This window comes from Spinacia oleracea, chromosome 2 (assembly GCF_020520425.1).
Source record: "Spinacia oleracea cultivar Varoflay chromosome 2, BTI_SOV_V1, whole genome shotgun sequence".
NCBI lineage: Eukaryota > Viridiplantae > Streptophyta > Magnoliopsida > Caryophyllales > Amaranthaceae > Spinacia > Spinacia oleracea.
In genome coordinates this window covers 74,783,392-74,796,800 of record NC_079488.1, presented here as the reverse complement: position 1 = coordinate 74,796,800, position 13,409 = coordinate 74,783,392, and the positions used below count along the sequence as shown (strand labels likewise).

The following is a 13,409-nucleotide window of genomic DNA, read 5'->3' as shown; positions in this document are numbered from 1 at the left end:
AGATCATTTCCTTCAAAAAAAAAAAAAAAAAAAAGAGAAGTGGCTAGTTCATGGTTAGTTACATGAAAAGTTGAACATCAATTAGTACACAAAAAAAAAAAGTTTTCAGTAACTTGGAAGTTGGAACTTTCCCCATCCAATTGTCTTTGAAATTAACACATTTTTCTCTAAAGAGATTAGTATGTCCAAGTTAGTGCCATGTTTGAATGAATTTTTGCCGTAAATGTATACAAGAGTATCATTTTCAACACCATAAAGTCGTTGATTACTTTCTCTAATGTATGTTTTTCAGCAATCACAAATTGCATAGGACTGCAGGCAACAGGCGTAAGAAGAAACAAAAGCCGAAATATCATATTACAACTTTCCCATACTATAGAATAGGGGTTAGCCTTAAAAGAAGTCATTCCTAACTTTCAAACTTTTACCTTTCACAAAAAAAAATGTACAACGCCAGAGTAGACAGAATGTACAACTTCCACCAACTGGACAGAAATGTAGAGTGTAAACTCTAGTCTATCCTAGTACTAACTTGAAATCAGTGTGTCTACTTATTCTGTCGGATATTATTGTGCATAAGGAGGCTGGTAAGGTGCACTGGTGGCACTATGATCATATGTTCCATATGCACTCTGCAATCCATAAGAACTGACAACTCGTTGCCCAACACTAGGACTAGGAGCACTGCCACCGGCCACTATGTATTGTTGTTGAGTGACCTGGTCAGCAGTTTGAACATGAGAAGCACCATACCTAGGTCCATAAGTGGATGCAGTGAGCCCTGGATCGTACGCAGTCTGACTTGATAAGCTCGGGCTATAAGTGGACGCAGTGAGCCCTGGATGTGGATCATAGGCAGTCTGACTTGATAAGCTCGGGCCATAAGTAGACGCAGTGAGCCCTGGATGTGGATCATAGGCAGCCTGACTTGATAGGCTCGGGCCATAAGTGGACCCTGGATCATAGGCAGTTTGATTTGATAAGCTCGTACCATAAGTGGTAGCAGTGAGCCCCGGATCATAGGCAGTCTGACTTGTTAAGCTGGGGCCATAAGTGGACGCAGTGAGCCCTGGATCATAGGCAGTCTGACTTGATAAACCTGGCCCATAAGTGGATGCGTTGAGCCTTGGATCATAAGCAGTCTGATTTGATAAGCTGTACGAGCCCAGATATCTTGATACTGGGCTAACAGCTGGTGAGCGAGAGACTGCCTCACGCTGACCATAAGATGAGTATGGACTTGGGAACTTCCGCATTTTCGCAGGACGTGGAGGCGGCGCACCACTGTTCCGAGGAGGACCCCCACCGCTGTGAACTCGCTTGTTAGAAGGTTTGGAGCTGTTGGCTGCAGAACCCTTCTTCTTATCAGCCTTTGTTTTCTCCAACAGGGACAGCCGCTTCTTCAAGCTATCGACAAAAAAGTCAGACTCAAGTTTATGGTCTTCCACACATCTGACAATAGACCTGATGTAACTTATCTCAAAAGTGTTGGCTTCATCCTGAGATGTCAAGTAGCATCCATAGTCAGAACCAGAATTTCCAAAATAATAAACAATAAAACAAGCAAAAGGAGAAAACAAGGTTCTTCGAGGTTAGCTTACAGTTGCACCAGCTTTATGGTTTCCATTCTTCAATATATCTGCGGTTTTCTTTTTGGAGTTGCGCAAATAAGACTTGAGAAGGGAGGTAGGCTGGAACCTTTCAGTCAAGCCAGACACTGAGGCGAAATATACTGCTTCAACTTCCTTTCCATTCTTCACAAGCTGATCAATTAAATCTGCAAAAAGAAATTTTTTAAGACGAACTAAATACAAATGGCTTCTGCAGAAATGCATGTTAGATCTGTGTCTGATGTTAACAATTCAGAGTATGGGAAACATGCACCACAAAAACAAAAACAAAAAATCATGAAATGGTACTACAGTGACACTAGGAATAACACTAAATGATACATAGTACCTCATACGAACATCAACATTCAACAAGAGTATATCTTTTACATTATTTAAAAATAAAATGATGTTGAAATCCGATATCTTATATGCTAAATGTGCTTCATTTCATTTAACAGCTGTCCGGGTTTCATTGCAAATTTCACCAATTGTCACAGACATATCACAGCATGAGGAGCACATTGTCACGGACGGCCTCCCACACCATCGCATGTAGCAGCATGCAAGGCAACAAGCATCGCAAGGCATCGCGGTGCACCGCCAAGGGTGGCGGCAAGGTCGTTGGGCACCACCGGGCAACGTGGTGTTCCATCGGAAATCGGGTCGTGTGGGTCGTTGAGGCATCAGGGGTGCATCATGAGACATGGTTGTGGGCGCTGGCGCTGGCACTGGCACTGGGCAGCAAGGTGGGCAGCAGGGGTGTGCCTGGGGGCGCTGGCAGCATGAGCAGCATCCACCCCATCCACCCCCTACAGAGGTTTATTTTGAATAGGCCATGAATTTCCAGTGAACACCCACATCACAGTAACTCTATAATGGGCCGTTGGGGGGGACCAAACGATATCCAAATAGGCTGAAACTTGGGGGTCCCACGTTATTTGGCCCAATGACGATGATGGTTGGGCCATATTTCGGGTTTAAGGCCCAGTTTTGCAACAGGTATGTCCGGTTGTGCACTGGAAGGTTAGAGTGCTCCGGACTCCGGAGGCATCTTGAGCATTCTAGCTTGGTTGTTTCTTGAAGGTTTTAGGTAGGATGAGTCTAGAACCTAGCTGTACAGATTGGGAAGATAGTTCTAGAGACCTCCTTGTATAGAGGGTTCCCTTGGAGGTGGGAACATTCTAGAATCGTGTAGGTCATTCTTTGTAGAGAGTACTGTGGAATATTCTAGAGTAGAAAGCTCTAGGGACTTGGGTGCCTATAAATAGGCTTCCCCATTCATTTGTACAAATCAACCAACACATTGTAATCATTCTCAAGCAATACAAAAATCTTTCCAAACACTCTTGCTTACAAGCTTCCTTAGTTAGCCATTTTCGTAGCACACTTAGCATAGCAAAAACATCGGGTAGCCTTGACTAGTGATCCGACGGGACTGTGACGCTAGTGGGAAGCGTGGATAAGGCTTGGATATAATCGGCACGTGACAACATGCCAATTCACCTTCAGTCTTCATCTATGTGGCATTCTTCCTTACAAACCATTTCCTCTCTTCTTCAAGAAAAATATAATTAAAGAAGACAAAAAAGAAGAGGTAGACAAAAAATATACTCCTATAGTATTAGGCAATTAGACATTGCCTAGCATCAATAATAAATTTGTTTCTCGTATTAAAAACTTAGAAAGAGATTTCATGTTAATGATATCACTAATCCTTGTGAAAAAGTAAACTCTTACTAGTGGTAACACAGACTTCTTCTCAAGATCTCATAATAATCCATTTCATTCTAATCTAAAAACTTTGCAGTTACCTATGCAAATTTGTTATTTAGGAAAAATCAGTACATCATCCTCTAGTCTTGTACTTCCAAATAAGAATACGCAACACCATCATCCCCTTCCACGGCCAAAATGCATGAAACTCAACAACTAGAAAGCAACATGTTGAAAATTCCACCGACCATGCAAGTAATGTAGCATAAATTTAAACACATCTTAACTAAAATAAAGCAGTGTTGGATTAGTGTTGGATTATCCTGACATCATAATGCCACTTTATAATTGGTTACACAAAGGATGTAATTTGCTCGACCAGATACAAAGTAATAATTATCCTTCTTCCATCTACCCAGTAAAAATAAGAAAATAGAACAGAGATTCAAGTCCAAGCAAATAGAAATTATTTCGTACCCTAAAGATACACAACAAATCCTACAATTTCTTTTAGTTCTTCTCAGAAAAATCTCCATTCAGACCAGAATTAGGCCTTCACCACCCTCCAAAGTTTAATTTGTCTTCAGAAATGGATATCTAGGAGATTGACAAGTGTTAATTACCACAAGCTAGATATATGTTGCAACAGTGTCTGCAAGGTACTAATAGCCTAATAGGCTAAGGTGAGCTTCTAAAGAAATCAAAGAAAGTAAGAACTTATAGAAGCTAATATTTCCAGATACCTCGGCCCTCAGTTATAGTATCCGCTAGCCTTATAAGGGTGCTACCGTGCTAGGTGATAACGTAGGAGCATGTCTTCTCCAACTTAAATGGCTGTGCAGACTCTTGCCAACATACAACAGTGTAGCGAGAGAGATTGTTCATTTTTTTCTTTAATGCATATGCACCCTTACGGCCATATTCCCTACATCTCATCAAAATTCATGGAACTTTAATATTCATCATTGAGCAGAAAAGAAACCAAACACGCGTATGAGGGAAGATGTTATTCAAAAAACACGTTTGAACCTGTGAATCAAATGCTAAAGCATATCAACGGAACTTGGTTATAAGAAAGAAAATAACCTTTGATTCAAGTTACTAATGCCGCACAGCCAAGAAGAGAGATGAGAATCTAAATGGTCAAATACAATTCTCTGGTCAATAAACCCTTAAATTATAATTATGATAGTATATTTATATTTTATTGCAGATAAAATCTAGAAGCGACGATGATTAAAAGGCGCACTGATTGTTTACCTCCCTCATTAATAGAAGGATCCATTACATCTATATATCCAGCAAGTTTTGCTAATGAAAAAGCTACGATGATTAAAAGGCGCACTGATTGTTTACCTCCCTTATTGCAATGGAAGGATCCATTACATCCATATATCCAGCAAGTTTTGCTAATGAAATCAATGATCAATGTTTTGCATTGATATACTTCTAATGATATAGTAATGCCATAGACTTATAGAAAGAATACCTCATTACCTCCGCTTCAAACACACACTACCAGTAAATGGTTCATTGTTGCCACTGAAAGTCAACTCTTACTATGTCAATCACTTTCAAGTCAGCATCCCTTCCCCAAACCGCACCCTCTTGAACCCTAAATGTTCCTAAAAAATGGGTGCTAATAGGATAAGCTTAAGGTGCTGAACTGCTGAGGATTAACTTAGAAGTTTATAACGTTTGGGATACAGGTGACAACCAATACCCCAGGACCTCAACAAAAGTATACGCTATCTATACAAGGGTGCTAGGAGATGAATTATACGAAAAGGAAGGCATTGGTGTTTGAGTTGGTTTATGGAAATTTCCTCATACTGCGCAAGACAGTCTTTTAACTGTTTCCAGCCCTAGAACCGGAAAGTATGTTTTTATCCAAGAACACAGAAATGTTAGAATGCAAAGCGCAGAGCTTGATAATTTTGAATCGTAACGGTATATACAGTCGATTTTGGGACGATTCATGTTAGCCGACCCCAAATCATTTTGGGACTAAGGCTTTATTGTTGTTGTTGTAACGGTATATACAGTCGATCTCACTTTGCACACTTGCAGAAAACATTATTTGTCCAAACAAGCAGCAGACTTTATCCAAAATCTAACCCAATTCAAAAATCTTTACATCCAACAAGGATTTCAATTACAAAAGCAGCACCTTTATGCTTAACAACTTCACCAAAGTCTCTAAACTAAAACCAAATACATATCTCTTCCAGTTCCAAGCATCTCTTCTAAAATTTAGCTCTTCACAGCCTCTCAAACCTTCCCTTCACCAAGAAGTCTAGAACTATTCAAAGATACTCAAAAGCAAATGAAACAAGACTTCCCTCAAGCTCGTCGTACAAAAGCGCTGCCAGTTACAGCACACTCTCTCCTTCTGATTCCACCCCCTCACTCCCTAATACAATTACCAACTGCAAACATTGCCATGAATATTAACTCTAAATGTTCTCGACATAATGATACCTACTCGAGTAAAAAATGTCAACATTTAGATAAGACAGACTCTTAGATAAGACAAGTGCATACAGTGATACAATCAAATTACTAAGTATCTCATTATATAAGTTATACTTAAGACAACTGAAGAACATAATTAAAGACTACAAAAATAAATAAATATGTCTCTTAGATAAGAAAAATAACCTGCAGTTTGATCCCCAAAAATGGGAACAGCAAGCTTAGCCATATCTCTCCTAGCAGCAAACTCCACCACCATATCCTTGTAAAATTCTTCATCAAAAATCTCCTTCAAACCAAACCCCACCACCACCTGCAAGAACATGGCCGCTTCAGCAGACCCCATACCACTACCACCACCTTCCACACCGGCGAGCTTCTCCGCCTTTTCTCTCCAACCTCTAACCACCTCCTCCGCCTCCTCCACCGTCTTCCTGGAAAATGCAACACCAACACTTTTCTTCTTCTCCTTCAACTCCTCCGGCGGAAACAACCCCGTCACCACCACACCACAAGCCCACCGTTTATCTGCCATCCCACGAACCCCCGCTTCCTTCGCCACCAAAAACTCCCTAACCGTTTCTAGAACCATCCTCGCAGGGTCCACACACTCCTTCATTGCTTCCCGCATTTCCCCCCTCAATGACGCAGTTTCCTTCCTCTTACACACCACAAACTTCAGCAAACCATTGTGTTCCATCCTCCTACACAACGACTTCAGAACCTCCGTCAATGGCGCGGATTCGTCCAGAGGTTTCCCGAGCTCGGCAATGGCGGATTGCTTCTTAGACTCGATTTCAGAGGAAAGAGAAGATAATCGATCAGGAATTGAAATCTCGCGTCCATGGAGGTCTTCGAGTGATTTCTGTTGGATTGAATCGAGAGATTGGAGCTTGGAATCTAGGGTTAGGGTTTTGGAATCAATGGATTGTTGGAGAGTGGTGAAATGAGAAGTTAGGGTTTTGTATAGGTCAGTGCACTTAAAGAGGAGAGTTTTCTGAGCTTCGAGATTTTCGAAGAGGCGGTGGACGTTGTTGGTGGTGTTTACCTCCGTCGTCATCGTCGCCGTTGATGGGTGGAGGGAGGAGAGAAAGGAAATGCGAGTGAATAAAGAAGTTTAGGGAGGGAGAGGTGAGCGGGAGATGTTGTCAGTTGAGGATAGTAATTTTTTTTACTTTTTTTTATTTTTTTAGGGAAGAGGATAGTAATTACGGAGAACTAATTACGGTGTATATTTACTAATCTCTTGATTTTCAGCGATTAGATTAGAAATGATTTAAAGGCCAAAATCTAAGATTTTGTTCTCGCATAGAAAGGGTGTTCTCATATACTCTCCCGTATACCAGTGTAGTAGGGTTCTTCATCTTACCTTCAAAAAAAAAAAAATATACTCCCCCGTATATATGAAAATTATACATTTTCGAATTATGTAATACCCTAGCCGTCCTCTCCATTTTTTTCTCTCTAGGGTTTACAAGTTTCAAAGGGTTTTTAGGCCGGAAATAGTCAAATTTCTTCGGAAATTTGGCTATTTCCGGCCCTTTTAGTTTAATTATTCATGTGTTTGTCTTCAGATTCAATAAAACTACATCGTTTGACTGTAGTAAGTTCCCCTATGGTGGGATTAGTGAGTGTAGTAAGTTCCCCTATGGTGGGATTAGTTAAGTATTTGGGTTTTAGTATTAGTATAGTTTTGGTGGAGTATCGTCGTGAATTCGGTTCGTTGATAAAGAATTATACGAGATTGAACCAGTTATCAAAATTTCAAATTGACTTAGATGAATCGGATGGAAACCGTCCTCGCGGCTACAACAAATCGTTAGACCGTCTCTCCGAAAAAGCTGCATGTTCCATCGATATGTGCGAGAGATGTCCCACAGTGCAAGATCTTCCCAACGATAGTAGTTTTGATGAAGGAATACCTCTTTTTGATTCAATTTGTTATACATTTGTTAAATTCGATTTCTGTTGTAGATGTCGTATGACTTTTTATTAATGAATTTACATTCAAAATATATATATATATATATATATATATATATATATATATATATATATATATATATATATATATATATATATATATATATATATATATATATATATATATATATACTCCCCCGTATTTATTTAAGGGATACATTTGCCTTTTCCCGGTCATATTTATTTAAGAGATACACTTGTCATTTTTAGTAACTTATCAACCTCACAATCTAATTAAATAATCTATCTAATATATCATGTGTATAAGCAAGGTTTATTAACACCTTTGTTATTATCTTATAAGCAACGTTGCATAGTCCAATTGGACGAAATTGGGAGGCCAACTCTGGATGATCAAGCTTTTGTAGTAAGACAATATGGGTTTCATTGAGTTTCTCAGGCATACCCTTCCCCTCAAGAACTCCCATTACCAAATCACTGACTTTTGGAGCTACCAGGTCCCAGTTTTTTTGGTAAAAGAGCGCTTGATATCCATCCGGCCCGGGTGCTTTCATAGCTATAAATTGCTCAATTACCACTATTTCATCCTTGCAGTAAGGTCTGCTCAGTTGTTCACAGTCTCTTCGAGGAAGTTATTGGAACACATCCTGTGGTATGGCATCATGGGTTGGGTTCCCTCATCAGTAAAGAGTTTCTGAAAATAATTCACAATATGTTCTTTCACTAACTCTTTATCAGATAGCCATTCACCATCATCTCCTTTGACTGCCACTATTTTGTTTTCATCAAATATTTCCAAATTCTTCTCTATTCCACTGTTGCAACTCCAGTGAAAGATTTTCTAGAGAAGTAATCAGGTTGCCATTCCTGTCCCACTTTTGATGAATGAACTCACTGAATTTCTCGTGTGTAAGACATGTTGCTTGGAATCGGAATGGTTTATTGATCGTCTGGATTGGAGCAAAGAAATTCGGTGAAATAAATAATGGACAATGATCTGATTGTACAGCAGGAAGATGCTTGACATGAGCTGCCCCAAAACGTAAGCCCCATTCGCTGTTACATAAGGCTCGGTCCAGGCGCCCACTTTGCTTTGTTTCCGGTGTTAAACCTCTCGACCAAGTGTGTGACGCACCAGAGAACTCCACCTCCACAAGGTGCATGTCTTCTACCTATTCATTGAACATGGCAGATCTCCTTGTTGTTTCATTACAAGAACTGTTACGTTCTGAAGGGAAACGAGTATCATTGAAATCCCCTGCTAGCTAGTATCCAAGGTTCGGAATGAGAGGCTGCGAACTCCCTTAACTCTGACCATAATTCCTTCCTCTTGGCTGGGTCCGGGCTTGCATAAACTGGTGTGAAGTACCAGGGTATAGCACCAACTCTAGTTATGTCCATTGTGATGTGTTGGTTATGAACGAAATGTGTCCTTCACAATTGGCTTTGGGGACTACTTTCAGAATTGGCTTGGAAAACTACTACTGAGTTTTCTTTGTCAAGGAAATTTGGCATAATTGGCCTCAATACTGACTCCTATATGGCTTTTGGTTTGGCTGAAGATGCATCATTGGTGGAATCTTTAAGTGGAAGTTTCTTTTTTATTTGCTAAATCTTAGTAGTAGTCTTGCTGCCAGTGGGATTCTTTTGCATAGAAGATCTTTGTCCTACATTAAAGGCGAGATTTTGGTCAATTAAATTAGGATTAATTTGAGAATTTAATCCTAAATCAATCGTATTTTCTGTTGATTATCCCTATCAGAGTCCTCCTGTAATACCCCGAAATTTTTAAACTTGATTTATTAAAATTAAAAATATTTATTAGCTTAATTTCGTTTTAAATAATTACGAATAGTCGAATTTCGTTATTTTAAACGTTTTTACGATTTATTTTAAACGATAAATTTATAAACGAAAATTTATTTATTTTTCGTTAACGATATTTTAAATAAAGAATTATTTTAAAATTTTCTATTTTTAGTAGTTTCCAAAAATAGCAACGAATTTCAGAAATTTTAGTCTAATCTTGTGAAATTACGATAAAGCCCTTAGAAGAGCCAAAATTCCAATCTCTCTTTCTCTCCTTGCTCTCCACGTACAAATGGAGTGAAGGATTTCTCTTCCTTCTCCTTTTCCCTAAAAACCAGTCCACATTCATTGAAAAATTCAAGTTGGATTCTTTCTCTTCTTCCTTTACAAACTCAACATACATAGACCATTTTCAGACATCAAAAATCAAAACCAATTTTACTCCTTTTCTTCTTCTCTGGTTTGAAATATCATCCATCATCACCACTGTAACCACCTCTGTTCACCACCTCAACACCGGCTACCACCATCGCCTCACCTAGTTTCAACCACCCCGCATCGCCAACCACCCAGAACCACCGCCACACCCTCGTCTCTGCCGTCTCCCTCCTCCCACGCACCCCCTACTCCCTCTTTCCTTTCCCTGCCGCGCCACACACCACCGCTGCAGCCACCAATCCTCGACCACCAAGTCACCCCCGCCTGCTCGACTCCATTCCCTCCACCCTCACCGCCGAATCGCTCCTCCCTCCGCTCAGAACCGACCAAGAAACACCCCTTTCCCCTGTTTTTCTTTCGCCCTACCAATCCCCTTTTTCCCTCCTTCCCCCGCCTGTATCACCGTCGCCCCACCACCACCATCACCGTCGCCTCCAGGCGCGGTTCACGGTGATGCGCCGCCCAGCCTGGCCACCTTATTCCTCCCTCCTCTTCGTGCTTCCCTTTCCCCTGTTTCGGCTTCCCTGCTTCCGATTCACGCCTCCCCTTTTCTTTTCCAGAAACCCAAAACCAACTATTGGATTTAAAACCTTTTATTTCCTCCAACCCATAATTAAAGCTGGGCCATAATTCCTTTGGGCTTTTGGGTGAGTTGCAAATCAAATTGTATTTTCAGATTTCTAACCATTAATTCGCATGTTTTAATGAATTTTGATTATTTAATTATTTACTAATAAAATTGTTTAATATTTTTCAGGTTTAATTTTCAATTTTAATAAAATAAATTACTAGCTTTATTTGACAAAAATTGAATTTATATAATATTTTCATATAAATCGATTTATGAAATATATAAATATATTTCGATTAAAATCTCGTTTAATAATATTTTCATTAAATTATTAAATTATATTTATTTATAAAACCATTACTTATGAAATCTATGATTTATAAAATATCGATTTTAAATTATTTATCGATTTAGTAACTAATTCAATGATTTAATATTTTGAAAGAATTGGACTCGGAGCTCAGGACGAACGAACCAAGGAAAATCCTTAGCAAAATCGTGGAAGAGAGGTAACGGCTATTGCTAGTACCCGCAATTCCCTTCTAAATGTGTTTATGAAATCATGACAATATGATTGAATTTATGATCTGAATTCTTTGACATGTTTTATTGAATTGCGGGAAATGAATTATGTTTTGGTTGAATAATTTATTATAATATGATTTGATGGAATTATTTCTTATTTCATGATTGATTGAATTTCTTATAAAATGATATTATGATTGATTGAATTTCTTATAAAATGCTGTTTATAAGAAACCATGAAAAGAAAGGATGTTTGATCGTATGATCCAAAGGAATTATGTTTACTCCAACTGAAGTAAAAAGGCTAAAATGTAAAATTAAACGAAACATGATAAATGAAAGTGAAATTCCTAGTCCGTTTGGCAGTATATGTTCACAAGTTACGATTCTCGGTCATGCATGTACCCATGGGGCATACGCCCATTGAGCCAAGACTCTCATGTTCTCGGGCCAAGGCCCCATGTTTTATGGACAACGGTCCATCGTGGAAGACGTTACACCATGTCATACTTGCCACGGCTAGCATGTGCACCCTAAGGTTATGAATGAATTAAATAAAGGACTTTATAAAATGTTTTACATTATTCTATTCTCCCTGTGTTATTAAATAAAATGAATTGAAATGAATTTACGCTGCTAGAATAGTTCGTTACTGAGTCTTCGGCTCACCGTTTTGTTTTCTGTTTTAGGTACTGCGGGGAATGATGGAAACGATTAGTGGCGAGGAATTTCACCATTATAATATTCACCTAGTTTATGCTTAAAGTTATAATAGTTTAATTAAGAACTTTTAGTAAGTTATGTACTTTTATTTTGGTAATATAAAAGATTGTTATATTAAGTTTTGGGAGTTGATAGCTTATGATTGATGGTGGCCTTGTAATTCCCAAGAGGGAGTTACGGCAGGTAATGTCCCGACCAAATTAGGTTAATTCCGCTGCTAATTATGCTTAATAATTGAATTAGAGGTCGGGGTGTTACACCTCCATATTTTCCACCACTTGATTTGTTACCATATTTTGATCCTGAATAAAATCCTTCGAATTTCCAAGAATAGAGAATCTTGATCCTCCCCCTACAGTTACGGCTTCATTCACGTGGTTACTGTTTCTGTTTGACTGGAGCTTCCCGGAACTAGATTTCCCGGCTGTCTTGTCGCCTCCTTCAGCTACCTTATTACCAGGATGAGTCGTTTTGTCTGGCCTTGGTGTTATTTTCTTCACCGGTTTCTTGACCAACATCCATGACCCAAAAGTATCATGTTCCTCAGGTTTCTGCTTGCTCTTATTTCTATCAATGGTTGTGAGCTCTAATTGCGCATTGTTGTTTTCTAGGCCTTCAACTTCATTTTGGAGATTAGTGGGACAATGTTCTTCATCATGGCCAGTCGCTCCACATTTGAAACAAATCATTCGTATGCCCTCATATTGGATCTTCCAGATTCTCCCCTTCAACCAAAATTTTGACAACAGTGGTTTAGTAAGGTCGATCTCCATACTTAGCCAGGTGAATTGCCCCTTTCTGCTTGTGCTGTTGTCTTGTCAACGCGTAAAACTTTACCAATTTTTGAGCCTATTTTGCTGAGAAAGTTAAGGTCGAAGTACTCTACTGCTAAATTTTGTTTTCGTACCCACGCGGTGAGCACTTCGATTGGAGTTTCATCAGGGACAAAGTTAGGATTCCATTTACGGATTGTCAAATAGCAGTCGTCAATCATCCAAGGCCCTTGTGTTAAGACAAAATTATAATCTGCTTCGTTGGTAAATCTTGCTATGAAATACCTACAACCAATGTTAGTTAGGGATAATTCACCCCTAATGTTCCATTTTTTTTTAGCCTGCGCATCAGACCCATGTAGCCCAATTACCATCAAACATTTTGATTATTATGGAGTTCTTCCATGGTCGTCTCATTCTCTGCTTCTCCTCCTTAGAAAGAAGTATGGCTGGGCAACGTTCATCTTGCACATACTCTTCTGGCAATTCATCATCATCTGAAGCCTCGTCTTCAAATGCATGTGTAACACCCCGACCTCTAATTCACTTATTAAGGAATACTTAGCAGCGGAATTAACCTAATTCGGTCGGGACATTACCTGCCGTAACTCCCTCTTGGGAATTACAAGGCAACCATCAATCATAAGCTATTTAACTCCAAAATTAACATAATAATCCTTTTTAATTCCTTAATAAAAGTGCGTAACTTAATCAAGAATCTTTACTTAAACTTGTTACAACTTAACATTAACTTAGGTGAACATTGTAATAGTGAAATCCTCACCACTACTCGTTTTCGTGGTCCCCAGCTGTACCTAAAACGGA

At 39.2% G+C, this 13,409-nt stretch overlaps 1 protein-coding gene across 1 annotated transcript; it reads right to left on the bottom strand.

Annotated features, from left to right (window-relative positions):
* Positions 1-328: 328 nt before the first annotated feature.
* Positions 329-7,002, bottom strand: LOC110776618 (FRIGIDA-like protein 4a). The gene is made up of 3 exons (XM_021981177.2): positions 5,988-7,002; positions 1,602-1,777; positions 329-1,499 (listed from the first exon to the last, which is right to left on the bottom strand). Exons 1-3 carry the CDS (start codon positions 6,859-6,861, stop codon positions 567-569), a joined length of 1,983 nt encoding a protein of 660 aa, XP_021836869.1. The 5' UTR covers positions 6,862-7,002; the 3' UTR covers positions 329-566.
* Between the last annotated feature and the right edge of the window lie 6,407 nt (positions 7,003-13,409).

What these genes read in the sequence shown, in the direction of transcription:
- LOC110776618 (XM_021981177.2), bottom strand. Translation starts at nt 6,861, where the DNA reads ATGACGACGGAGGTAAACACCACCAACAACGTCCACCGCCTCTTCGAA. An exon ending in TTTTGGGGATCAAACTGCAG is followed by an intron (nt 1,778 to 5,987) that starts GTTATTTTTCTT and finishes TTCTTTTTGCAG; the next exon opens with ATTTAATTGATCAGCTTGTG. An exon ending in ACCATAAAGCTGGTGCAACT is followed by an intron (nt 1,500 to 1,601) that starts GTAAGCTAACCT and finishes TTGACATCTCAG; the next exon opens with GATGAAGCCAACACTTTTGA.